The following is a 26,575-nucleotide window of genomic DNA, read 5'->3' on the forward strand; positions in this document are numbered from 1 at the left end:
GTGTTTTAAAAATTTCTCTGTCTGTTTTTCTGTTATGGATTTTAAGATCTCTAGGTTTAGTTAGGAAGATCTTCCTTGTAGATTGAACATTCATTAATTAAATTCATTTAACAAACATTTAGCTTTAAATTTAATTTAATTAAAAAAATAAGTATAATTTACATATAATACTATATTAGTTTCAGATGTACAACCTAATGATTCAATATTTGTATATATTGTGAAATGATCACCACAATAAATCTACTTAACGTTCATCACTATACATAGTTACAAAAATTTTTTTCTTTTAATGAGAACTTTTAAGATCTATTCTTTAGCAACTTTCAAATATATAATACAGCATTATTAACTATAGTCACCTATAGTCATGCTGTACATTACATCACCAGAGCTTATTTATTTTATAACTGTCAGTTTGTCTCTTTTGACCACCTTCACCCATTTCACCCACCCTCCACCCCTTGCATCTGGCAACTACCAATTTGTTCTCTGTATTTATGAGTTTGTTAGATTCCACATAAGTTAGGTCATTTTTTCTTAATGTAGGCATTTATTGCTATAAACCTCCTTCTTAGCACTGCTTTTGCTTCACCTCATAAGTTTTGATATGTTGTGTTTTCATTTTCACTTGTTTCAAGATATTTTTGAATTTCCCATTGATTTCATCTTTGACCCATTGGTTTCCAGGAGTGTGTTAATTTCCGCATATTAGACCATTGTGGTTGGAAAAGATACTTCATGTGATTTCAGTCTTTTAAAATTTGCTTACACTTGTTTTGAACCTAATATCTGATCCATCCTGGAGAATGTTCCATGTGTGCTTGAGAAGAATGTATATTCTGCTGCCCTTGGATGAAATGTTCTGTGTATATCCATTAGGTACATTGGATGTAAAGTATAGTTCAAGTTCAATGTTTCCTCATTGGTTTTCTTTCTGGATGATCTATCCATTGATGAAAGTGGATATTGTAATGATGTCTATTAGTCCCTTCAGATCTGTTAGTATTTGTTTTATATATTTATGTACTCTGATGTTAGGTGCATATTTATTTACAATTGTTATATCCTTTTGATGAACTGACCACTTTATCACTATTAATGGCTTTCTTTGTCTCTTGTTACAGTTTTCTACTTAATCGACTTACAGTCGATTTTGTCTGATATAAGTATAGATACCTCTAGTCTCTCTTTTGGTTTCCATTTTCATGGAATGTCTTTTTCCATATCTTCATTTTGAGAGTGAATGTCTTGGAGGCAACATGTAGCTGGTTTTTTCTTTTTCTTTTTCTTTTTTTAAAACCTATTCAGCCATTCTATGCCTTTTGATTGGACAATTTATTCCACTTACATTTAAAGTAATAATTGATAGGCAAGAACTTACTATTGCCATCTTGTTCATCGTTTTCTGGTTGTTTTGTAGTTCCTTTGTTCTTTTCCTCCTCTCTTGCTGTCTTCTGTTGTGAACTGATGATTTTCCATTGGGGTATACTGTGATTCCCTTTTCTTTATCTCGTGTGTACATATGTACTATATTTTTTTGTTTGTTTATTTTGTGGTTACCCTATGGCTTACTTGAAATGTCTTATAGCTATAACAGCCTATTTCAAGCTGATAACTTTTATCACATACAAAAACTCTACTCTTTTACTCTCCCCTTACTTTATTTTTATTTATTTTTTAAAATTTATTTTATTTATCCTTTTTTTTTTGGCTGCATTTGGTCTTTGTTGCTGCGCGCGGGATTTCTCTAGTTGAGGCGAGCAGGGGCTACTCTTCGTTGCAGTGCGCGGGCTTCTCACTGTGGTGGCTTCTCTTGTTGCGGAGCACAGGCTCTAGGCACGCAGGCTTCAGTAGCGTGGCATGCAGGCTCAGTAGTTGTGGCTCGTGGGCTCTAGAGCACAGGCTCAGTAGTTGTGGCGCATGGGCTTAGTTGCTCCGTGGCATGTGGGATCTTCCCGGACCAGGGCTCGAACCCGTGTCTCCTGAATCGGCAGGAGGATTCTTAACCACTGCACCACCAGGGAAGCCCTCTTCCCTTACTTTATGTTTTTGTTGCCATAATTGATATTTTTTAAAAAATAGATTTATTTATTTATTTATTTTTGGCTGTGTTGGGTCTTCGTTGCTGCGCGAAGGCTTTCTCTAGTTGCAGCGAGCGGGGGCTACTCTTGGTTGTGGTGCATGGGCTTCTCATTGTGGTGGCTTCTCTTGTTGCGGAGCATGGGCTCTAGGTGCGTGGCCTTCAGTAGTTGTGGCACACGGGCTCAGTAGCAGTGGCTCACAGGATCTGGAGTGCAGGCTCAGTAGTTGTGGCGCATGGGCTTAGTTGATCCACGGCATGTGGGATCTTCCTGGACCAGAGCTCGAACCCGTGTCCCCTGCACTGGCAGGTGGATTCTTAACCACTGCCTCACCAAGGAAGTCCTTGACATTTTTTTATATTGTGTATCCATTAGCAAATTATTATAGCTATATCTATTTTTAACACTTCTGTTTTTTAACCCTTACACTAGAGTTAAGTGGTTATCATGCCATCATATTACAGTATTAGATTATTCTGAATCTGACTATATACTTACCTTTACGAGTGTATTGTGTATTTTCATATGTTTTCATGTTACCAGTTAACATCCTTTCATTTCAGCTTGAAGAACTCCTTTCAGCATTTCTTGTAAGGCACATCTAATGGTGATGAACTCCCTCGGCTTTTGTTTGTTTGGGAAAGTCTTTTCTTTTTAAATTTTATTTATTTATTTATTTATGGCCGTGTTGGGTCTTCGTTTCTGTGCGAGGGCTTTCTCTAGTTGTGGCAAGTGGGGGCCACTCTTCATCGTGGTGTGCGGGCATCTCACTATCGTGGCCTCTCTTGTTGCGGGGCACAGTCTCTAGGCATGCAGGCTTCAGTAGTCGTGGCACGCGAGCTCTAGAGCGCAGGCTCAGCAGCTGTGATGCACGGGCTTAGTTGCTCCACGGCATGTGGGATCTTCCCGGACCAGGGCTCGAACCCGTGTCCCCTGCATTGGCAGGTGGATTCTTAACCACTGCACCACCAGGGAAGTCCTCACCTTCATTTCTGAAGGTCAACTTTGTAGAGAAAAGTGTTCACGGTTGGCATTTTTTTTCTTTCAGCTCTTTGAATATATCATCCCACTCTCTCCTGGTGTATAATGCTTCTGCTGAGAAATCTGCTGATAGCCTTATGGGGGTTGTCTTGTTTAATATAAACTTTTTTCTCTTGTTGCTTTAAAAATTCTCTTTTCATCTTTGATTTTATACAGTTTTATTATAATTTGTCTTGAAGAAGATGGTTTTGCATTGAAAATTTGGGGTGACCTATTGGCTTCATGAACTTGGATGTCCAAATCCCTCCCCAGGTTTGGAAAGTTCTCATCACTATTTATATAAGCTTTGTACCCTTTTCTCTCTCTCTTCTTCTGAAACTCCAATGATTATTTCTTTTAATGGTGTCCCTTAAGTCCCATAGTCTTTCTTCATTCCTTTTCACTATTTTTTCTTTTTGCATCTCTTGATCAGATACTTTAAAATGATCTCTCTTGCTCCTTCTACTGTCTTTCTGTCGCATTTCAATTTTCTGGTTCTATAGCAGCAAGCTGTTCTCCCTTGTTCTCAGTGGCCAGTAGGCATCTAAAGTATCTTGGTTCCCTGACAGTTCCAAGTCAGGTGAGAAAGAAACCAGTTCCTTGAGCAGCCCTCCAAAAAGCTGAAAGGCTGGATTCACACTCTTCTTTCTCCTTACCAAGGGAGCTAGCTGCCCCCTTGCTATTCTTTGTTCTTCATGGCTCTCAGGCAACCAAACTATGCCAGTTCCATCAGTTCTCTGAGTGAGGCAATATAAAAACTAGTCCCCCAGGCAGCCCTCCAAGAAGCTGAAACACTGGACACATGCTCTACTCTTCTCTTTCCTCTTGAAGGTGGAGTAGTGAACCAGGGTGTTTTTTCCTGGTGCTGAGCTGTGCCAGCTTGGGGGAGGGGCTGATGTGAGTAAAGTAAAATTACTCTTATTTGTTTCAATACAGCTGTTTCAGCTTTATGCTCACTTAGGTACTCCCAACTTCTTAAGTTGATTATGGAATTTTTGCAAGGGTATTTTATTACATATATCATTACTAATTGGTATTTTTGTGGGAGAATTAGGGCCGGAACTTTCTATTCTGACATCTTGCTGGTGTCATTTGATCCATTTTGAGTTAATTTTTGTATATAATGTGATGTAGTGGTCCAACTTCGTTCCTTTGCAAGTGGATATTCAGTTGTCTTGGCATCACTTATTGAAAAAGAATTATTCTTTTCCCATTGAAGTGTTTGGGAACCATTGTTGAAAATCAACTGATGAATAAATGTGGGAATTTATTTCTGGATTCTCAATTATATTCCGTTGATCTATATCCTTATCCCACTACCACATTCTCTTGATTATTGTAACTTTGTACCTAGTTTTTAAATCAACAATCATTAGTGCTCCAACTTTGTTCTTTTTTATCAGTATTGTTTTGGCTGTTCTGGGTGTTCTTGCATTTTCTTATGAAGTTTAGGATCAGTTTGTCAGTTTCTGCAAAAAGCCAGCTTACTTTTGACAGGGAATTTGTTGACTCTGTAGACCACTTGGGGGAGTATTGCCATTTTAACAGTATGAAATTATACTATCTTCATGAGCGTGGGATTTTCCCCCCATTTATTTACATTTTCTTTAATTCCTTTCAACAATGTTTTATAGTCTTCAGAGTATGCATTATATATTTCTTTTGTTAAATTTATTCCTTAATATTTTCATCTTTTAAAAAATTTTATTTATTTATTTATTTTTGGGGGGCTGCATTGGGTCTTCGTTTCTGCACACAGGCTTTCTCTAGTTGCAGCGAGCTGGGGCTGCTCTTTGTTGCGGTGCACAGGCTTCTCATTGCGGTGGCTTCTCATGCTGTGGAGCACGGGCTCTAGGTGCGTGGGCTTCAGTAGTTGGGGCTCACGGGCTCTAGAGCACAGGCTCAGTAGTTGTGGCGCACGGGCTTAGTTGCTCCGCGGCATGTGGGATCTTCCCGGACCAGGGCTCGAACCCGTGTCCCCTGCATTGGCAGGCGAATTCTTAACCACTGCACCACCAGGGAAGCCCCCTTCAATGAATTTTAAACTGTATTTTTGAGTTATTTTCTCCATGGTTTCTCTAGAGTTTACTATATACATTATAACTTAACAGTATCTCCAGATTTATATTAACTTAATTCTATTAAGACAAAAAGACATTACTCCTATATAGCTCTTTTTCTTCCACCCTTTTTGCTTTATTATTATTATAGCTATTACATCTTATAGTGGGTTGAACTGTGGCCTCCAAAACGATATGTCCACTTCCTAACCCCTGGAACCTATGAAAGTGACCTATTAGGAAAAAAAGGACTTTGAAGATGTAATTAAGTTAAGGATCTTGAGATGAGTTCATCCTGGATTTTCCAGGTGGGCACTAATTCCAATGAGAAGTTTTTTTAATAAGAGATAGAATAAGGGAAGACACAGACACAGAGGGAAGGCCATGTGAAGATAGAAGCAGAGATTGGAGCAATGCAAATAGCCACCAAAAGCTGTATGAGGCAAGGAATGGAATCTCCACTAGAGCCTCCAGAAGGGGTACAGCCCCTCAAACATCTTGAGTTTGGATTTCTCCCCTCCAGAACTGTGAGAAAAACTGTCTTAAGCCACCCAATGTGTGGTAATTTTTTTGCAGCAACTGCAGGAAACCAATATACGTCTCTATATATTACAAACCCAAAAGTACATTGTTATAATTATTACATTATATAATTTTGTATCTTTTAAAGATGCTGAGAGAAAAAAGGAAAGCAATTATATATTTATAGTGTTTCTTATTTGCCATTTCTGGTTCTGTTCATTTGTTGATGTGGATCAGAATTACCATCTGTTGTCATTTCCTTATCTAATACAGCTGTTCTTCTATCCACCTCTTTTGTACTGTAATTGGCAAAGTTGTTTCATTTCTATATATTATAGGCCCAGCAATACATTTATACATATTGTTACATACAATTGCTTTTTATTTTTAATTAATTAATTAATTAATTAATTAATTAATTAATTAATTATGGCTGTGTTGGGTCTTCGTTTCTGTGCGAGGGCTTTCTCTAGTTGTGGCAAGCGGGGGCCACTCTTCATCGCGGTGCGCGGGCCTCTCACTATCGCAGCCTCTCCTGTTGCGGAGCACAGGCTCCAGACACGCAGGCTCAGTAGTTGTGGCGCATGGGCCCAGCCGCTCCGCAGCATGTGGGATCTTCCCAGACCAGGGCTCGAATTGGCAGGCAGATTCTCAACCACTGTGCCACCAGGGAAGCCCCTACAATTGCTTTTTTAAAAGAAGAAAGGAGAAGCCTTTGGGCATATCTCAGAAGGAGTACTCTTCCTCTCTCCCTGCCAGAGCCACAAGGGAATCTTTCTTGGATGTTCGCTTTGAGAACCTAGTGGGATTCCTGAAAGTAAAGCCCATAAAATTGGGTGTAGGGGACCCGTGACTGTGCCCTCCAGGAGTTTCTCACTCTCAAGATAGTCCACAACTCAGCCTTCAGCAATTTGTCAAAATTTCCATTTAAGTGTTCCCTACCAGCCTCTGGCTCTAGTGGCTTCTGCTCCATGGAAGCAGATCTTGGCTGTGACTCTCTGGATTTGCTTGTTTCTCCAGATTTCAGGGTGGAGGTTTTCCCTGTAAACTCAGTTCTCTGATGGGTTCAGGAAAAGTCATGTATCCAGGTTTCTTGTTATTATAAGGAAAGGAGTGATAAATTCTAAGCTCTTTACATGTTGGAGCTGAAACTGGAAGTTTGTTCTTTCTGGTTTTTTTTTTTCCCAGCCTTCTCAAATGTTTCTTCTTGTTCTTGACTATGTACCAAGCAGAGCCTGTTCACTTTTTTACTGTTTCCAATGTGGCTTTAATTTCTGTTATTATATTCTGTTATTTCTGATTTTATATTTCTCTTCCATTTATTTCATGAATTGTATCAGCTCAGTTTTCATGGTCTTTTGTGGCCTTTTCATTTTCTTTTTGAAATTCTGTATCTTTGTTTTGAGTTCTTAATTCTCTGAGACCCTTTAAAATTGTTTCATGAATCTTCTGACTAGAGACCTCTAGAGACCTGTGGCGTTTTTCTGTTTTTTGCTTTTTGTTTTGGCTGGGCCATGCCGCATGTGGGATCTTAGTTCCCCAACCAGGGATTGAACCTGTGTCCCCTGCAGTGGAAGCATGGAGTCTTAACCACTGGACCAACAGGGAAGTTCCAGAGACCTGTGTGTTCTTATCTGTTATTTTTCATATTTATTTTCTTATTCCTTCTTGTAATATTTATGTAGATCCTATGTTGGCTCTTTTTTGATTACTATTTATCTTTGAGAGGAGTTCCCTTAGGACCAGCTATCTGCAGGTGGAAAGTGTAAATGGATGGGCCAGCAGTGCTCTGGACTAACGTGAACATTTCCTTGTTTACCACTTTAGAAGAGTTTGCGTGTACCTTAGCTTTTATATACCTCCAACTAATGAGAACAGGCAGCTGCAGAGCAATTTGGCATCTAGAGTTTTCTCTTAACTTTACCATATCCTTAGGTTCACTTTTTTTTTTTTTAAGACCACATTCATGGTCATATAGTTCTTTTATTTATTTATTTATTTATTTATGGCTGTGTTGGGTCCTTGTTTCTGTGTGAGGGCTCTCCCCAGTTGCGGCAAGTGGGGGCCACTCCTCATCGCGGTGCATGGGCCTCTCACTATCGCGGCCTCTCCCGTTGTGGAGCACAGGCTCCAGACGCACAGGCTCAGTAATTGTGGCTCACGGGCCTAGTCGCTCCGCGGCATGTGGGATCTTCCCAGACCAGGGCTTGAACCCGTGTCTCCTGCATTGGCAGGCAGACTCTCAACCACTGCGCCACCAGGGAAGCCCCTTAGGTTCACTCTTGAAACAATGGTGCAACTGCTCACTATCACATTCAGTCCTGCTTTCTCTCCTATTTTGCGCTGACAAATGGGTTTACAGGAAAACGCTGCCTGATTTAGCCTATGTACCTAGATGTTTTTGTTCCAAACAAGGGACCTTTGGTTTTATATCTCAGTGTGAAGCACTACTCTGGAAAACTCCAATCTACCAGCTTTTCCCAAGGTCTCCAGTGGCAGGAATCCTATCTCAGCATTTTCTCTCATCTTAATTCAATCTTCATGGCACTTGGTAACTTCTCTTCATATATTACTATGGTTGAAGTTCAAATGTTTTAAAGAGTTTCATCAAAGATATAACTTTATTAAATTAAAATATTTTCATTTATCCATAATTGATAGAAATCCCACTTTTTGTCTAGTTATTGAAGGTATGTAGGAAAGGTATGTTTTTTATTTTTAAGCTAATCATCTCATTGAGCTCTTTTTTAGTTCTAATTATTTTTTCTTTAATTCTCTGGGATTTTATGAGTAGAAAATTATATTACCTATAAATTTATCATCCAACAGTATATTTTATACTCCTTTCTAACACACACACACACACACACACACACTTCCTTATCTTGTGTTGTCTAGAATATCCAAGTCAGTATTGAATAATAACTATGACATGAAGTGTGCTGTTATGCTCCTGATTTTTCATGGGAATAATTCTAGTGTTTTTACTGCTTAAAATGAAGGTGGCCATTTTTTTTTGTGACAGCTGTCAAATATTTATCAACTTTCTTTTAAATATATATCACAATAATGATCTGGAAATACTTTGTTTTGAAACTTAATATAATGTGGGATTTGTGTAGAGTCTTTTTTGGAGAACGTTGATAGTGTCTTTCTCAGATCTTTATTTTAGGTTAGGCGCTCCTAATAAACTGATGTCAGGTAGGATGGTTGGTAGTGGTTGCAAGCCTTCCTTTTCAGCCACACTTGATGAAAATTTTTTATGCAGCTCAGAGGAAGATCTGGTGTGACTGCTTACCAAATATGTAGGAATATGAAATTTGATATAGGTAAAATATGTGATTGAATCAGATTGGCTAGCTCTTAACACAATGACATTCAGCAAATTTGAGTTAAAAAATTAAGTATAAAAGTCTAGGACTTCTTGATCTGTGGCTTAATAACATCTAGAAAAAAACAGATGTGAATTTTAGTTTTTAATCCATCATAAAAAAGTTATATGATGCAGCTGCTAAAGAACCGGAAGCAATTTTAGACTCTATTACTTGATATGTAGTATTTAGAATGAAAGGGCTAGATCTCCTCTTCTTGGATATGATTTGCCCAATCTGGAGTATGACTTTAAGATCTGAGGGGTACACTTGAAGAAGAAATAGAATAAGATTTTAGAAAGAGGTAATTTTAGAAAAATTGGTACATAGTTATAAAAAGTAGTAAGTAAACGTAGCATAGAGTTAACTAGTGTGAAGATTCATGAAAAAGGGTCTATGACATTTTAAATGATATTATATTATGGAGAAAAACTTGGTAGTACAAACTTGAGAAAGAAATTCTATAGTAGTGTGCTACTGGTAAGGTGTTCAAGTAAAAAAAGAAACAATGAATGACATAGGCCAGGCCGCTATGTATCGAGATACATAGCCACTTAATTTACATGCCCAAAGCTTAGCTGGATATTTAAGAAACAAAATTGAGTGATACAGATCTCTACCCTCAAACAACTCCCACCCTGTTAGGCTTGATGTGAACCCTACATGAAGCTATTTTACAGGATGAAAATGTGCTTAACGTGATTGTCATGTCCAGTCTTTTAATTTAGTTCCCATAAGTACATAACATACTCCCAGGGAATAATCTTAAGCACTAAGAAAATCTTATTTAAAGTACAGTATCCTTTTGCTGACAAACTCTTTGGTGGGTATTCAGATTATTCTCCCGTTTGGCTTCAATATCTCTAATATGAACTTATGCATTATGGCTAGAAATCTCTTGAATTTACAGATTACGGCCAAGTTTGGTGGAAGAGCTTTATAATAACAGTCTTTGCAATAGATCCCAAGCAGAAATCAGAACGTTTTTGCACAGAGTCCACTTAAACTTGTACTTGCTCCTAATTAAAAGCTTGAAAATACTTGAATTAGGAGACACTATGGAAAATGCCATAAACTGGCAAAATGAAATATTAGAAAGGAAAGGTTCTGCTAAAGAGAAGTTTTGTTAATTCATGATTGTATTCACCTAGTAATCTTACACAAAAGAAAAAAGTCTTGAGACTTTCTCATCTTTGGGATATCCACATATCCCAAGTATCTCCTAAATGTTGCTTTCCCACAGATCCCAGTTTATATGAGCAAATATTGCTTTCCCACAAACTCCAGTTTATGTCAGTAAATACCACTTTCCCACAAATCCCAGTTATGCCTAAAGATAGGGAGGCAGATGGTGGGACAAATTTTACTAGGAGAGTGCTATCCACTTATTCCTGAGACTAATTAAATCTTTTTAAAATAAACATCAGTGGCAGTTTAAACAGAAACAGGAGAAAAGGGAAGCCAAAAGTCTGAGAAGTGTGTGAATGGGGGAGAGTTTTTGTCAGGATTTTCCATGCTGATTCTCAGTATGTGTTTTCCTTTCTCCCCACTTCCTAATCCACACCCACACATCCCATTGATCTCGGAGAGGCAGAAGTGAGTGATGGTGTGAAGCGAGACCTTAATTCCTTGCCCAGGAATTGAACGTGGGTAGCCTGGATGAAAACCAGGAATCCTAGCTGCCACACCCCCTGGCTCTTGCTCCCAGTAAAAAACGCATTTCTCACAGAGGCAAAACTGTAAAAACAGGTACAAAGTTTATTATTAGAGACACAGCACAACAACAAGTGGGAGATCACACAGAGAAACAGTTTGTTTAGTTAAGATAGAAACAAGGCAGAGATGCACACCCGGAGAGCAAGGGTGTGGGCGCCCTCTTTAATGAGGAGGAGCACAGTAAAGGGGTGGTTAAGTCATCTATACAGGGCAGGTCTTCTGGGTCTTTGTTTACCTTTGGCCAATTATCTGGTTTCTTTTTCCACACCTGCCCTGCCTTAGGACCCTCCCCAACATGCGTGTGCAACAGCCCAGAGGCTATGGGATGGCCTTAGCATCACATATTATGGGGTGGTGCCCCCTCCCTTTTGACCCCCAAGGAGCCTTCCTAAGCATGTGCAATATTTCCCTTGCCCCCAGGATGGGAAATGTATGAACTCTTGATCTTTTAACAGGGTTTAGTCCCACTCGGTCCCTGCCATAAAAATGTCCAATGTCCAGTTATTTACCCTATTTCTGTTGCTGGTTTTTACATCAAGGTGCAGATCTCAAAATATAGACCGGAGTCAGGTCATAAATATGTAGTTCTGGAGCCCGTTTGTCTCTTGTATGTAATGTAAACAGGGGGCTGGTAATGAATGTCCGGCCTGGAGCCCATCTTCTTCTAACCCCAGGAAGTGTGAGCAGGAGGCTAGTTGTAAATGTCTAGCCTGGAGCCCATCTATCTCCTGCCTCACTATCCTCCTAAACCCGGGATAATTAGAAGATTGATTGCAGGTGTAAAATTCACGGGCCTTCCAAAAGTTGAATACATCTCTCCAGGTGCATTTCATCTGCTGCTAATGGAAAAGGGAAAAGTATAACCTTTTACCCCAAAGCAGTTAGCTTGGTTAGCAGCATTAAATTAAAATGAGAAAATGCAAATCCTAATAATCTCTCACACTGAAGTAGAAAATCAGCTTTGGTTCTGAAATTTGGTGAGGAATAAATTCAATTTTTATTAGTTATTTCACATCCTAATGAGGATTCCCCAATGATGGCTATGCTTATGACTCTACCGAACAACATTTCAACGGGCTGACAGGTTTCTCGCTTTAATTTTATTCAAGACTTGGCGTCAATGATTTTTTTGGTTCCTAATTCGGAAAGACAATCTAGTCAGGGACATTTACTATATACTTACATTGCCTTATGTGGCAGCCTGCCCTACTTCCTTGGAAGAAATAAGGAATGGGTTTGTGATGGTCAGAGGAGACTGGTTCTTAGTGGCACACTGAAGTTACCAATCCCACTTTTAGTCTTAAAACCAGAAAACTGGAGCTGCCTATCTACTCCTGCCCCCACCTCCATTTTAATTGACAATTTAAAAAATTATTAGAGAAATATTCAAACATACACTAAAGTTGAGAGAATTGTGTAATTAACCCCATGTATCCTGTACTCAGCTTCAATAATTATCAATACTTTTAGGCAGTTTTCTGACCAGGAAATATAATGCCCTGAAAGCTTCAATTCTTTATCTCTATTTGGCTTTTGTCTTTCAAATTTTGGTTCCTGGGGCTTTGGACACTGCAATTGTATTAAAAGAAGGATTTGAGTGAGGAATTTAGTGTTTAATGTCAATCTCTTTCTCAGCTCTCCTCCCTCTTTGGAGAAGCCACTGGTTATAGGGTGCTAGGCGGAATCTGGCAGTATTTATTGCGGCCAAGAGCTGTTTTTCATAAAACAGATCACTGTCTCGATTTCCGTGCAGAAGACCGGCCAAAAAACAAAGCTGGAGAATTTATGGGTATCAAGCCAGTTCTTACCCCACCTCAGTGCTGTTTTCTAAACATTTACAGAGAGCAAATTTGCAGAACAGTTTTCTGGTCACACTCTGTAAAGTATCTCAGCACTTTCTCTCCCCTTCGCTTTGCACGTCCTGTTTGGGGATGAGTTGTCAATCTTTCTGAGTTTTTGGTGCTAACCTCCTCCCTCGCCCACAGCATCGGAGGCCGCTTGCAAAGCACTCCCAGTAGGGCCTCTGGGGTAAAGAGAAACTGCTGACCCGCAAGAAAGCGGAAACGTAGAACCGGAATTCCGCTCGCACATTTTTGTGTCTTGAAAAGTGAGAATCCCGGGGAAGCTTCCCAATCTGCCCCTCGCTGGCTTGGCAGCTCCCGGGATATAAGAAGGTGCAGGAAGAGACTTAAACCCGCAGCGGAGAGGCTGAGAATCCATCACGGAATGCATCCCAGCACTTGGTTTGTGGGCTCCTGTTTCCTTAAGCCTCGAAGGTGTCGTGGTTCACGGTCACGGTTCAGCCTCTCAGCGCCTCCGCCCCGCGGTTCCAGTCGGAGTTCCGCCCTCTCCGCGGGCACTGTAGGGAGTCGGTGGGTCCGAGCGCCCGGGACCCGACGCTCTGCTTTCAAGCAGTCGCGGAGAAACGCCAGCCGAGCTCAGCCCCAGTTATAAACTGTCTTCAGGTAGAGGTTGTAGACATTAAGACCTCAGCGGTCTCAGGGCGTTGTCCTAGGAAACGCCGTTTAAGGGAAGACGTGTTAGTTGTTGGGAGCGTCTTCCTTGCCCCGCCCCGCGCTCGCTGACAGGGCGCGGGGCGAGATCCCAGCTGGCAGGGAACCGAGACCGCGCCTCCCCAACGCCGGCGGTTTACCTCGTCTCTGCACCCCTAGGCGGCGCTGCACTTCTCCGCACCCGGCCCGCACCGCTTTCCCAGACGGCTGCCAAGCCTCCAGTCTAGCAAGCCTAGCTCGCAGCCGGCCGGCCCCGGGCAATTCCGGTATGCGGAAGGCGAACGTCGGCGGTCTCTGCACCTCCAGTCGGCAGCAGCGGCCGGTCGGCCCTCGTTTTTTTTTTTTTTTTTAAACCACGGCTTGTGATCTCCGGGGGTCCGGAGCATGCTCCCGGGTCACCGCTGGTGGAACGAGGACGCCGAGAGGGAAGGAGGATGGTGGGCTGGAGGGTGGCGGTTCTATGTTTGTGGGTCTCCTGCGGCTCTGCAGCGGGACAGCTCGAATACTCCGTGTCGGAGGAGACCGAACGGGGCGTAGCCGTAGGCAATGTTGCCCAGGACTTGAGGCTGTCAGCGGCCGCTCTGTCCTTGCGGAACTTTCGCTTCCTTTCCAGCCACGGCGAGCCCTACTTCGAGGTCGATCTGGCCAGCGGAAGCTTGGTGGTCAGAGAGCCGGCGGATCGCGAACGGCTGTGCGGGGACAAAGCTGCCTGCGTCCTGACCTATGAGCTGGTGCTGGAGGACCCGCTGGAGCTGCACAAGATGCACGTTCACGTCCTGGACACCAACGACAACTCGCCTCACTTCCCTGCCGGCGACGTGCAGTTGCACATTCCCGAGTTCCTGATGCCCGGAGCCCGTTTTACTCTCCCTAATGCCCAAGATGCCGACGAGGGAAGCAATGGGGTGCTAAGCTACAGCCTGAGCCCCAGCCAGCACTTTCGCCTGGACATGGGGTCGCGGGTCGACGGCAGCGAATCCCCGGAGTTGGTATGGGAGAAAGCGCTGGATCGGGAGCAGCGTGCCACCCACCGGCTGGTGCTCACCGCCCGGGACGGCGGGCTGCCGGCGCGCTCCGAAGACGCACAAGTCACCGTCGTCGTGGTGGACACAAACGACAATGCACCTGTATTTGAGCGCTCAGTATACCGCACCAAGGTGCCAGAGACTGCACCCAACGGGACTGTGCTATTCCGAGTTCAAGCCTCGGACCCGGATGAAGGCTCCAATGGGGAAATCCGGTACTCCTTAAGCAATAGCACGCAGGCAAAGCTGCGACACCACTTTCACGTGCACCCTAGAAATGGGGAAGTGCGGGTAGCTGCTTCACTAGGTCCGCCTGAAGCGCTGTTGGAGGCATACATCGAGGCGAGGGATGAAGGCGCCTTCGGTCTAGCCAGCACCGCCAAACTGCTGGTGGAAGTGACTGATGTGAACGATCACGCTCCCGAGGTGAACCTCCTCACTTTCTCCAGTCCAGTTTCCGAGGACACCGCCGCTGGCACAGTGATTGCCCTCCTTAGTGTAAGGGATGAGGACCTTGGTCCCAATGATAAGGTCATTTGTAGCATGTCCACTGGAGGCCCTTTTAAGCTGAAGGCTTCCTTTGACAACTACTACAGCTTGCTGACTGATGGGCCGCTGGACCGGGAGCAGGTCAGTGAATACTAGGGCCTGATCACCGCCTTAGATGGTGGCTCGCCCCCACTTAGCACCCGCAGGACACTGACTGTGTCAGTTGCTGATGTGAACGACAATACACCAAGCTTTCCTCAACCGAAACAGGAACTTCTTGTGGCTGAAAACAGTGGCCCTGGGGCCTCCCTAGGACGTGTGTTTGCCCAGGACCCAGATCTGGGGAAGAATGGCATCGTCTTTTATGAGCTGTTGGATATTATCTCTGAAGGGCAGGCAGCCTCTAACTTGGTGGCAGTAGACTCCTCCAGTGGGGCTATCACTGCCAAAATTTCCTTTGACTTTGAGCAGCTCAGGGGGTGTCACTTCCAAGTGGAAGCCGAGGATGGTGGCATTCCTCCCAGAAGTGCAACAGTGACTGTGAACTTGTTTGTGGTAGACAGGAACGACAATGCTCCAGTCATCTTGTTTCCCTTGCCCAGAAATGGCTCTGTCCCAGTGGAAATTGTGCCCCGCTCTGCCAGAACAGGACGCTTGGTCACAAAAGTGGTAGCAGAAGATGCAGACAGTGGCTCCAATGCTTGGCTTTCCTACTACATCTCTCAGGCTTCTGACTCGAGCCTTTTTAGAATTTCAGCCAATATGGGAGAGCTCCATACTGCTCGCTTAGTTCTTCCCACTGATGCAGTTAAACAGAGGGTGGTGGTAGTGGTTCGGGACCATGGAGACCCATCCCTTTCCACCTCTGTCACACTGGGCGTTCTGTTGAGCAACTCTGCGCCTCGGGTCCTTCCAGGCTTTGAAGATGGCTGGGAAACAGGCGGGCACCTGTCCGCCCAGAACCTGTATTTAGTAATTGCCCTGGCCTGTGTTTCCTTTTTATTTCTGGGGTGCTTACTTTTCTTTGTGAGTAGCAAGTTGAGCCAGATCCCAGGTTGTTGCTCTCAGAGCTGCTGTCGCTCTCCAGAGGAGTTGAGATATGGAAGCAAGATGGCTTCGAATCCTTGCGTGACATCTGCCACAATAGATGTCACTACAGTCGAAAGACTTTCTCAGACCTATCTCTGTCGGGCCTCTCTGGAACTTGGTTCTGACAATAACAGTTTGCTGTTGCGTGGGGAATACAGTGCTGCTGACCTGAGAAATTTGGCCTCTGGGGTAGGACTGAATGTGCCAATATCCTGTATTCAGACTCAGAATAGGAAAGAGGATCGTGCAAATGTCAATGCCATGGTAAGCAAATTTTATGGGATTTGATTCCCTTGACCAAGAAATGGCCACTAGCTATTTCTGAAATGTTTCTTAGATGAGCCTTTGGCAACATTTAATCCAATGAATTGAACGCTCCTGCTTAGCATCCCCTGTGCTAAGCATTCTGGGAAGATACAGGTGTTAAAAGAGACTGTCCTTGGCCTCAAGAAGGTTACAGTTTATTTTTGAGGAAGTAAGGTAAGAAATTCAAACCTATTACAGAACAATTAAAATAATATAGCATAAAGGTCTAAAATTTAAAAAAATAAAGCACCAAAGTTTCTGGTACAGGTAATAAACAACCTGAGGTGTCTTTTTTTTTTATAAATTTATTTATTTTTATTTATTTATTTTTGGCTGTGTTGGGTCTTCGTTGCTGCTCGCGGGCTTTCTCTGGTTGTGGCAAGCAGGGGCTACTCTTTGTTTCAGTGCCCGTGCTTCTCATTGCGGTGACTTCTCTTGTTGCAGAGCCCAGGCTCTAGGCACGCAGGCTTCAGTAGTTGTGGCACACAGGCTCAGTGCTCTAGAGCACAGGCTCTAGTAGTTGTGGCGCATGGGCTTCGTGGCTCCGCGGCATGTGGGATCTTCCCGGACCAGGGCTCAAACCTGTGTCCCCTGCATTGGCAGGTGGATTCTTAACCACTGCGCCACCAGGGAAGTCCCCTGGGGTGTCTTTAAATAATTCCTTTTAGGAATTTCTTTAAGGAATTACTTAAAGCAAATATCCCTTCATTAGAAGTATTTTGAGCAACAGATATGTGTAAGGCATTCTGATTCCTAAGGTGAGAATGAAAGTTATGTAAGAGTCTTTGTGTAATACAAACTTAATATCATGGACGATGAAACGTTTATTCAAACCATTACAATACATGATTTAAAAATGATGATAACCTAAAACATGTAAAAGTAAATTGCAGTGGATGTTCAAAGAAGGGAGAGAGAGAACATGAGAGAACATCTAGGCAGGGAGGAGGGAATCAGAGGAGGCTTTGTGGTAGAGATAGCTGTTGAATTGGATTGTGAATGCTATACCATTTAATAAAATGCAGCATACTCTCTAGGCTATATTTTACAATGAGTCTCATTTTGACAAAGTAGTCTTTTTTGAGAACGATACTCCAAAACACAGCTAATAGTTCCACACAGTGTTTGTAAGTACATAAACGTTCTAGGCATGTCTCAAAACACCTATTTGTGCTGACAGAAAGAAGAAAAGATGATTGGGTATAAGGACTGGACAACGTTTTATTTTGTGTTCTTATTGATGTATTTCACAAAGAAGACAGATGAGTAATTGTTATGTCAGAAACATTGGTGTGTTCAGAGGTGCACTTACTATTCAAAGTCCATTCAACTTGGACTTAATATTCTTATTATTTTAGAAGCCAGTATACTTAGAAGTAAGTAAATACCATATTTGGGAGTAATGCATCTAATAAAATTGAATTACACCTCAGTTTATCTGTTTGGCATTTTAAAACTTTCTGAGTGGAGTGGGAGCAATTGGCTTAGCAATTTTACAATATTACTTTCCAACTTCTCATAGAGATCATGGATGCAAGAGAAAGGTTGTGCAGAAATTAGGGAGGCGAAAGAAGGGAATGTTCTACTCTTCTAGGTAATAAGGGAGAAAATTGGATAAGTTATTCTCCTTCAAATAATTATGTTCACTGCAAATAAAATAGATTTGCATCCATTATAACTTTGCATAATTAACATTCACACATGATATAATGGAATCCAATATATATGATTAGTAAATACTTGCTGATGAATGAATAATTAAATTTGTGAATATATTAATTGGATGGAAACACTGTTCAACACAGAGGGAAAAACTTTAACTTACTTTTTATCTTTACGTGTATATATAGTAAACAGTTTAAAGGCCATTTTCAAATATATTATTTTCTTCCTTATGATATATAATCATGAAACAACACAACAGGGATTTTCTGGCCCTAGAGCTAGCATGAAAAATCTCAATGCTGTATTCTGGGGTTAAATAAAAGTCCAGTTCCTGTAGATAACAAAGTGATTAGTAGGGATGCACATCATAATACTGTGAACTTTGCAGTGAATGAAAATTAAAATGCAGTTAATTTTAAGGGAGAAAATTGGTGCACAAAATGTTAGTATTTCAGGTATCAAAACACAGTGTATAAACTCTCTATTAAGAAAATTCACCATTTATTTCTTTTATTTCATTGCTTTCTGTAACAAGGAGAGATAAGGATACCAGCAATGTCTATGAAGTTTGAGAATCAGGAATTGTTTGAGAGAAACATTTTGACTAGACTACAAAGGAAACATAAGTAAGTGATAGGAAGATCAATGGATCTGAGAGTTAGAAGGAAAATTATCTACTTAAAAGGAAAAAAATGTAGTTAATAACAGAGGAAAATGTCCCCTGCCACAGAATTTTTAAACTTATGTGAGTGATAAAGTAACAGATATACTGTTTAGACGTGCAGGGCTATTGTGCCATCTCATTCATCCAGTTGAACAGTCTTTTTCCATCATTGTTGATATTTCGCTTTTTAGGTTGTTCATTGTCTGTTAATTTGTGTGGGCTGGATATTTCCTTATATATATAGAAAGTTTGATGTATAAAAACATGGGAAAATAACTTCTATAAAGCTGGAGTATTTGTAATTCAACACAGGCACTTATTATTTACTTCTTCCTATCCAAGTGCATATTGATCCAATCTTGATTCTTTAGAAAAGAATGCTTATCATAGTGTTCACTGAATGCCTTAAGAACAACTACAGAATTCTAGAAATAAGGTATTTGTTGCTTCAGTTTTATAAAACATATATCCTTTGAAAAGCGTGAAATTTCATAATTTTAACTGTGTGCCCGAATCACACAGAATCATGTTGATGCATATGTGTTTATATTTTGTTCTAACTCTAAGCTCTTCTGTCTTATTTTAGTTTAGAGTGTATGTTAGTACAATTTACAATACTAAAAAAAATTAACTTAAGAAATTCAGGAAGAAAAAAAGAAATTCAGGAAAACCTTTTATCTATATCTCTTCTTTGTTAATATTTAACAGATATAACCAAAATTGACCCACTGTGCAACAAGTAGACAACACGAGTCTCATGGCAATTTTTTCTGTTAAAATTCTTGATAGACAATTTAATTTTTTAGATGGTATCTGAGGTGTAAACTCTACTATTTAAAATTAGTTGCATTGGCAATTTTTTTAAGATAGTAAATATTAATGTAGCAAAAATGCACAACAGCATACAACTAAATTTATTAAAAATTCCACATGAAAATTATATTTTAAACATACCAATGTTTTATTAGTGTATCGTTCTTCTGGGATTAAGGCAGTTTCTCTTTTGCCAGGATCTATGGAGTATAAAATATTTCCCCTTTGCAGTGTTGTTTGTTAACAGAGTGGTAGAATGTTTTTGGCATTCTGGGTGTTTTTATTTGCTAACGTATATTCCTTAAGTAGACTTTCCCATAGGTTAATTGGATGTTTCCTTATATCTATTTTGACTTTGAAGCTGATAACCACACACCGAAAAACTTTAGAGTGCAGTAACTAAGGAAGCGTGCAAGGTATATGATATATATTCAGATTAAAAACTATGTAAATAGATAGCACAATAGTATTCATTGCATAATGCAAAAACCTCAAACTAGTGAAAAGGAGAGAAAAAGAGCATCATAACTTGAGTAGAAAAAAGAAAAGCAATGCTTTTGGGAGATGTATGAGTGGGAAAGTTTTGACAACGTCTGATAACATTAATGACCTATTGATTTTTGTTGCCTTCAATATTTGCAGTTAGAGGGAAACAATAATATTCCAGAGACTAAATACACTTTAGCTGGCTTGGGATGAAGGTAGACTAAATTACTAAGAGGTTTTTACATTGCTCAAATGCGTGTAACGTGAATATCAGAAATAACATTTGGCAGAATGTCAAATGAATATAAATCACAATCTAGGACTCTGATTAAAGTATGGGAAGCAAGGAATTTATTGGTAAGGATTATTCTTTAAAACGAAAACTTAATGATAAAGGTGGTTACTCACCTTGTTCCCAATTTTAATTGATGAGATGAGAATGGGTCAGGAAACCACGTGTCTCTTTTATACTGCATTTATGAGAAAGAATTAGGATAAGAATTTCTTCCTCAAGCTATAAACACAGAAGGTCATTATATATTCATCTGGAACTTGTCTTGGAATCTAGGAATGAATATGCAGTCACGTTGTCTCCTATGCTGCAGAGAAAGAGAAAAGCCTTTCTGTCCCAACCCAAATTGCTGGCTGTTCCTAGAGCCATCTGGTTGCCAGGTACACATATACTGTTTTCATAGCTAAGCTCTATTGACATACCTCAAAATGTACTCTCTGAATTCAGGCACATGATGTTTATTCTTTAGAATCTTTAAGCAAAGATCACAGCTGTTTTCTTTAGAATCAAAATGATGCTCATACAAAATAAAAACAACCAATTAAGACATCTTAATAGTGGATTTTGGCATCTATATTCATCACTTGAGATTGGCATGTCATTTTCCTTTCTTTTAAGGATTTGGTATCAAGGTTATGCTGGCCTTATTAAACAAGTTAGAAGTGTTTTTTTTCCTCTCCTTTTTTTCTAGTCTCTGGTCATGTTTGTTAAGATTGGTGTTATTTCTGTCTTAAATATTTAGTAGGATTCACTAGGGATGTTCTCTGTGCCTTAAGTTTTCTTTGTGGGAAAGTTTTAAATCATGAAATCACATTTCTTTATTAGTAAGAGAAATATTCATATTTTTATTCTTCTTGTTTCATTTCTGTAAATTCTTTTTCCAGAAATATGTTAATTTTATCTAAATTTTCAAATATTTTGGCATAAAGTTTTTTATAATATCCTCTTTGTGATCTTTGTAACATCTACAGGATCTGTAGTGATATTCCTCTTTCCAATCTTGACGTTATTGTCACCTCTCATTTTTCCTGGTTAGACTTGGAAGTAGCTTATTATATTAGCCTTTCAAGGACTAACCTGGCTTTTGGGATTCTCTTGCTTGTATATTTGCTTTCTATTTAATTGATTTCTGCTCTTAACATTATTTACCTCCTAATATTTTATTTATGTTCAATTTGCTATTTGATTTCTAGCTTCTTATACAGCTTATTGTTTTTCAGGTTTTGTTATTTTTAATGTATGGATTTAAAGCTGAAAAATTCCCCTAAGTATGGTATTAGCTACTTCATGCAAATCATATTTTTAAAAATTTTAATTGAAGTATAACATACATAAAAGTTCATATATCGTATATGTATAACATGCTGAACAATCCAAAATCAACAGAATCATGTAATCACCACAGAGGTAAAGAAGTAGAAGAGCATTACCAGCACCCCAAGCCCCCCTCAGCCTCCTCTATCTTTACTCCCTTCTGAAATATAACTATTATCATGAATTCCAACATCATAAAAATAGAATCGTATGGTATGATTATGTTTTTGTGTCTGGCTAATTTAATTCAATATCATACATGTGACAATCATCTGGCCTGCTGTGTATAGCAATAATCCATCAATTAAATTGCTGTATGTCACATTGTATGAATATATCACAATTTATTTATCCATTTTTCTGCTGATGGACATTTTTTTCAAGTTTATTTTTGCTATTATGGACAATTCTGCTATGAACATTTTTTCCATGTCTTTCGGTGCACATATTTGCATTTCTGTTGACTATGTATCTAGTAGTAGAAATTGCTTGGTTATATGGTATGAGTATGCTCAACTTTAATAGATACTGCCAACAGGTTCCCAAATTAGTTGTTCCAAGTTCCTCTCCTGCCAGCAGCGCTTGAGAGTTTCAGTTACTCCACATTCTTGAATAATTAGTATTACCAGACTTTTACATTTTCATTGTTATAGTGGTGTGTACTAGTATCTCATTTTTAAAATTTAAGTTCTAGATTTGTGTTTTTTTCCATGTAATGTAATAATTGAATACTGAACAGTCTACAAAGTGAATATTAAAATGCTTAGACCATTCATCCCTCCCTTCCATTGTATACTTTTTTTAAAGTCAGGTTTATTGGTTGTTTGAGAAATATTGGTTCACTGAGCTATACAGATCTTCCAAATGTGGACACATTTTATTATGCAATAACAAAAAATCACATTTGTCAATACCACCATTGATCTCATCAGACAGTCTTTTAGTATTGGGAAGCTACAAGCTCATGGTGGCAGACAAAAGTTTTCCAAAATTATTATTCTTACTCAAAATCTTAAATTTTATCATTTGCAACAAATACTGTCACTTGTTTTCCTTGCAGTGACAGGCTCATTTCATTCATTTTTAAGAGAATGTCTGTCTTCTGATGTTATAAATACCCAAGTTCATCTTGTAAATTTCCTGTCTCAGACCTGGAGTCAACCATTCTACAGGATCCTTCAATTCTTTTTTCTGGGAGATGGTATTTAGAAATATAATCTGGACAATAGGTGTGCTTATTCCTACATGGTTGAGTCAGTGTTTCTAGGTGTGAACTAGGGGATATGCATTTTTTAAAAGGTAAAATAAATCACAAGTTCATACTAATCTTTACAATTCAAGTTCAGAACTATAAGGTTTTTACTTAATTTCATTGCTCTTACATTTGTATCTCCTTTCTCCCATAAAAATCCCAGTGTTCATTTATATCAACATAATTACTAATTTATTACCACACACTACTCAAAGAACAGACTTAGAAAACAATACCAGCATTACACCAACAATGTGATTACAGTAACAGTTTAATATTTTTGCCATTCTTTTCATTTGTAGGGTATATTTTACTAGGCTTGTACAAGTTACTGTGTTTTAAAGTATCTTGGAATAGTTCATCTCTGTGTAGTTATGCCACCAACTACATAGAGTTAGGTTCATTTGTTTCAAGTTGCTTTCACAGTGAGGGCTTGCTTTTTTTAAAAAATGTTTTAATTTAATTTTATTTATTTTTTTATGCAGCAGGTTCTTATTAGTCATCAATTTTATACACATCAGTGTATACATGTCAATCCCAATCGCCTAATTCATCACACCACCATCCCCACCCCACCGTGGCTTTCCCCCCTTGGTGTCCATACATTTGTTCTCTACATCTGTGTCTCAACTTCTGCCCCGCAAACCGGTTCATCTGTACCATTTTTCTAGGTTCCACATACATGTGTTAATATACGATATTTGTTTTTCTCTTTCTGACTTACTTCACTGTGTATGACAGTCTCTAGATCCATCCACGTCTCAACAAATGACCCAATTTCGTTCCTTTTTATGGCTGAGTAGTATTCCATTGTATATATGTACCACAACTTCTTTATCCATTCATCTGTCGATGGGCATTTAGGTTGCTTCCATGACCTGACTATTGTAAATAGTGCTGCAGTGAACATTGGGGTGCATGCGTCTTTTTGAATTATGGTTTTCTCTGGGTATATGCCCAGTAGTGGGATTGCTGGGTCATATGGTAATTCTATTATTGGTTTTTTAAGGAACCTCCATACTGTTCTCCATAGTGGCTGTATCAATTTACATTCCCACCAACAGTGCAAGAGGGTTCCCTTTTCTCCACACCCTCTCCAGCATTTGTTGTTTGTAGATTTGCTGATGATGCCCATTTTAACTGGTGTGAGGTGATACCTCATCGTAGTTTTGATTCGCATTTCTCTAATAATTAGTGATGTTGAGCAGCTTTTCTTGTGCTTCTCAGCCATCTGTATGTCTTCTTTGGAGAAATGTCTATTTAGGTCTTCTGCACAATTTTGGATTGGGTTGTTTGTTTCTTTAATATTGAGCTGCATGAGCTGTTTATATATTTTGGAGATTAATCCTTTGTCCATTGATTAGTTTGCAAATATTTTCTCCCATTCTGAGGGTTGTCTTTTCGTCTTGTTTATGGTTTCCTTTGCTGTGCAAAAGATTTTAAGTTTTATTAGGTCCCATTTGTTTATTTTTGTTTTTATTTCCATTACTCTAGGAGGTGGATCAAAAAAGATCTTGCTGTGATTTATGTCAAAGAGTGTTCTTCCTTTGTTTTCCTCTAAGAGTTTTATAGTGTCCGGTCTTACATTTAGGTCTCTAATCCATTTTGAGTTTATTTTTGTGTATGGTGTTAGGGAGTGTTCTAATTTCATTCTTTTACATGTAGCTGTCCAGTTTTCCAAGCACCACTTATTGAAGAGACTGTCTTTTCTCCATTGTATATCCTTGCCTCCTTTGTCATAGATTAGTTGACCATAGGTGTGTGGGTTTACCTCTGGGCTTTCTATCTTGTTCCATTGATCTATGTTTCTGTTTTTGTGCCAGTACCATATTGTCTTGATTACTGTAGCTTTGTAGTATAGTCCGAAGTCAGGGAGTCTGATTCCTCCAGCTCCATTTTTTTCCCTCAAGACTGCTTTGGCTCTTCGGGGTCTTTTGTGTCTCCATACAAATTTTAAGATTTTTTGTTCTAGTTCCATAAAAAATGCCATTGGTAATTTGATAGGGATTGCATTGAATCTGTAGATTGCTTTGCGTAGTATAGTCATTTCCACAGTATTGATTCTTCCAATCCAAGAACATGGTATATCTCTCCATCTGTTTGTATCATCTTTAATTTCTTTCATCAGTGTCTTATAGTTTTCTGCATACAGGTCTTTTGTCTCCCTAGGTAGGTTTATTCCTAGGTATTTTATTCATTTTTTTGGAATGGTAAATGGGAGTGTTTCCTTAATTTCTCTTTCAGATTTTTCATCATTAGTGTATAGGAATGCAAGAGATTTCTGTGCATTAATTTTGTATCCTGCAACTTTACCAAATTCATTGATTAGCTCTAGTAGTTTTCTGGTGGCATCTTTAGGATTCTCTATGTATAGTATCATGTCATCTGCAAACAGTGACAGTTTTACTTCTTCTTTTCCAATTTGTATTCCTTTTATTTCTTTTTCTTTAATTGCCGTGGCTAGGACTTGCAAAACTATGTTGAATAATAGTGGTGAGAGTGGACATCCTTGTCTTGTTCCTGATCGTAGAGGAAATGCTTTCAGTTTTTCACCATTGAGAATGATGTTTGCTGTGGGTTTGTCGTATATGGCAATATGGTTTGTCGTTATTATGTTGAGGTAGGTTCCCTCTATGCCCACTTTCTGGAGAGTGTTTATCATAAATGGGTGTTGAATTTTGTCAAAAGCTTTTTCTGCATCTACTGAGATGATCATATGGTTTTTATCCTTCAATTTGTTAATATGGTGTATCACATTGATTGATTTGCATATATTGAAGAATCCTTGCATCCCTGGGATAAATCCCACTTGATCATGGTGTATGATCCTTTTTTTCTTTAAATTTCTTTTCAGGTTCTTTTTTTTTTTTTAATTTTTTTAAATTTTTTTTTTAAAGATTTATTTATTTAATTGATTGATTGGTTGCTATGTTGGGTCTTCGTTTCTGTGCTAGGGCTTTCTCTAGTTGCGGCAAGCGGGGGCTACTCTTCATCGCGGTGCACGGGCCTCTCAGTATCGCGGCCTCTCTTGTTGCGGAGCACAGGCTCCAGACGTGCAGGCTCAGTAGTTGTGGCTCACGGGCCCGGTTGCTCCGCGGCATGTGGGATCTTCCCAGGCCAGGGCTCGAACCCGTGTCCCCTGCATTCGCAGGCAGATTCTCAACCACTGCGCCACCAGGGAAGCCCTATGATCCTTTTAATGTGTTGTTGGGTTCTGTTTGCTAGCGTTTTGTTGAGGATTTTTGCATCTATATTCATCAGTGATATTGGTCTGTAATTTTCCTTTTTTGTAGTATCTTTGTCTGGTTTTTGTATCAGGGTGATGGTAGCCTCATAGAATGAGTTTGGGAGTGTTCCTTCCTCTGCAATTTTTTGGAAGAGTTTGAGAAGGATGGGTGTTAGCTCGTCTCTAAATGTTTGATAGAATTCACCTGTGAAGCCATCTGGTCCTGGGACCTTTGTTTGTTGGAAGATTTTTAATCACAGTTTCAATTTCATTACATGTGATTGGTCTGTTCTTATTTTCTATTTCTTCCTGTTTCAGTCTTGGAAGGTTATACCTTTTTAAGAATTTGTCCATTTCTTCCAGGTTGTCCATTTTATTGGCATAGAGTTGCTTGTAGCAGTCTCTTTGGATGCTTTGTATTTCTGCAGTGTCTGTTGTAACTTCTCCTTTTTCATTTCTAATTTTATGGATTTGAGTCATTTCCCTCTTTTTCTTGATGAGTCTGGCTAATGGATTATCAATTTTGTTTATCTTCTCAAAGAACCAGCTTTTAGTTTTATTGATCTTTGCTATTGTTTTCTTTGTTTCTATTTCATTTATTTCTGCTCTGATCTTTATGATTTCTTTCCTTCTGCTAACTTTGGGTTTTGTTTGTTCTTCTTTCTCTA

General features: G+C 39.6%; 2 protein-coding genes across 3 annotated transcripts in view; both read left to right on the forward strand.

The window, feature by feature from the left end:
* LOC137759609 (protocadherin alpha-13) overlaps nt 1-26,575 on the forward strand; it is a 152,143-nt gene that overhangs the window by 61,325 nt on the left and 64,243 nt on the right. The window lies entirely within an intron of this gene.
* On the forward strand, nt 13,721-16,177 carry PCDHAC1 (protocadherin alpha subfamily C, 1). The gene is given in 1 exon segment (XM_068534508.1): nt 13,721-16,177. A coding segment is annotated over 1 exon segment (2,457 nt).

The sequence above is a fragment of the Eschrichtius robustus genome, chromosome 2 (assembly GCF_028021215.1).
Source record: "Eschrichtius robustus isolate mEscRob2 chromosome 2, mEscRob2.pri, whole genome shotgun sequence".
Classification (NCBI taxonomy): domain Eukaryota; kingdom Metazoa; phylum Chordata; class Mammalia; order Artiodactyla; family Eschrichtiidae; genus Eschrichtius; species Eschrichtius robustus.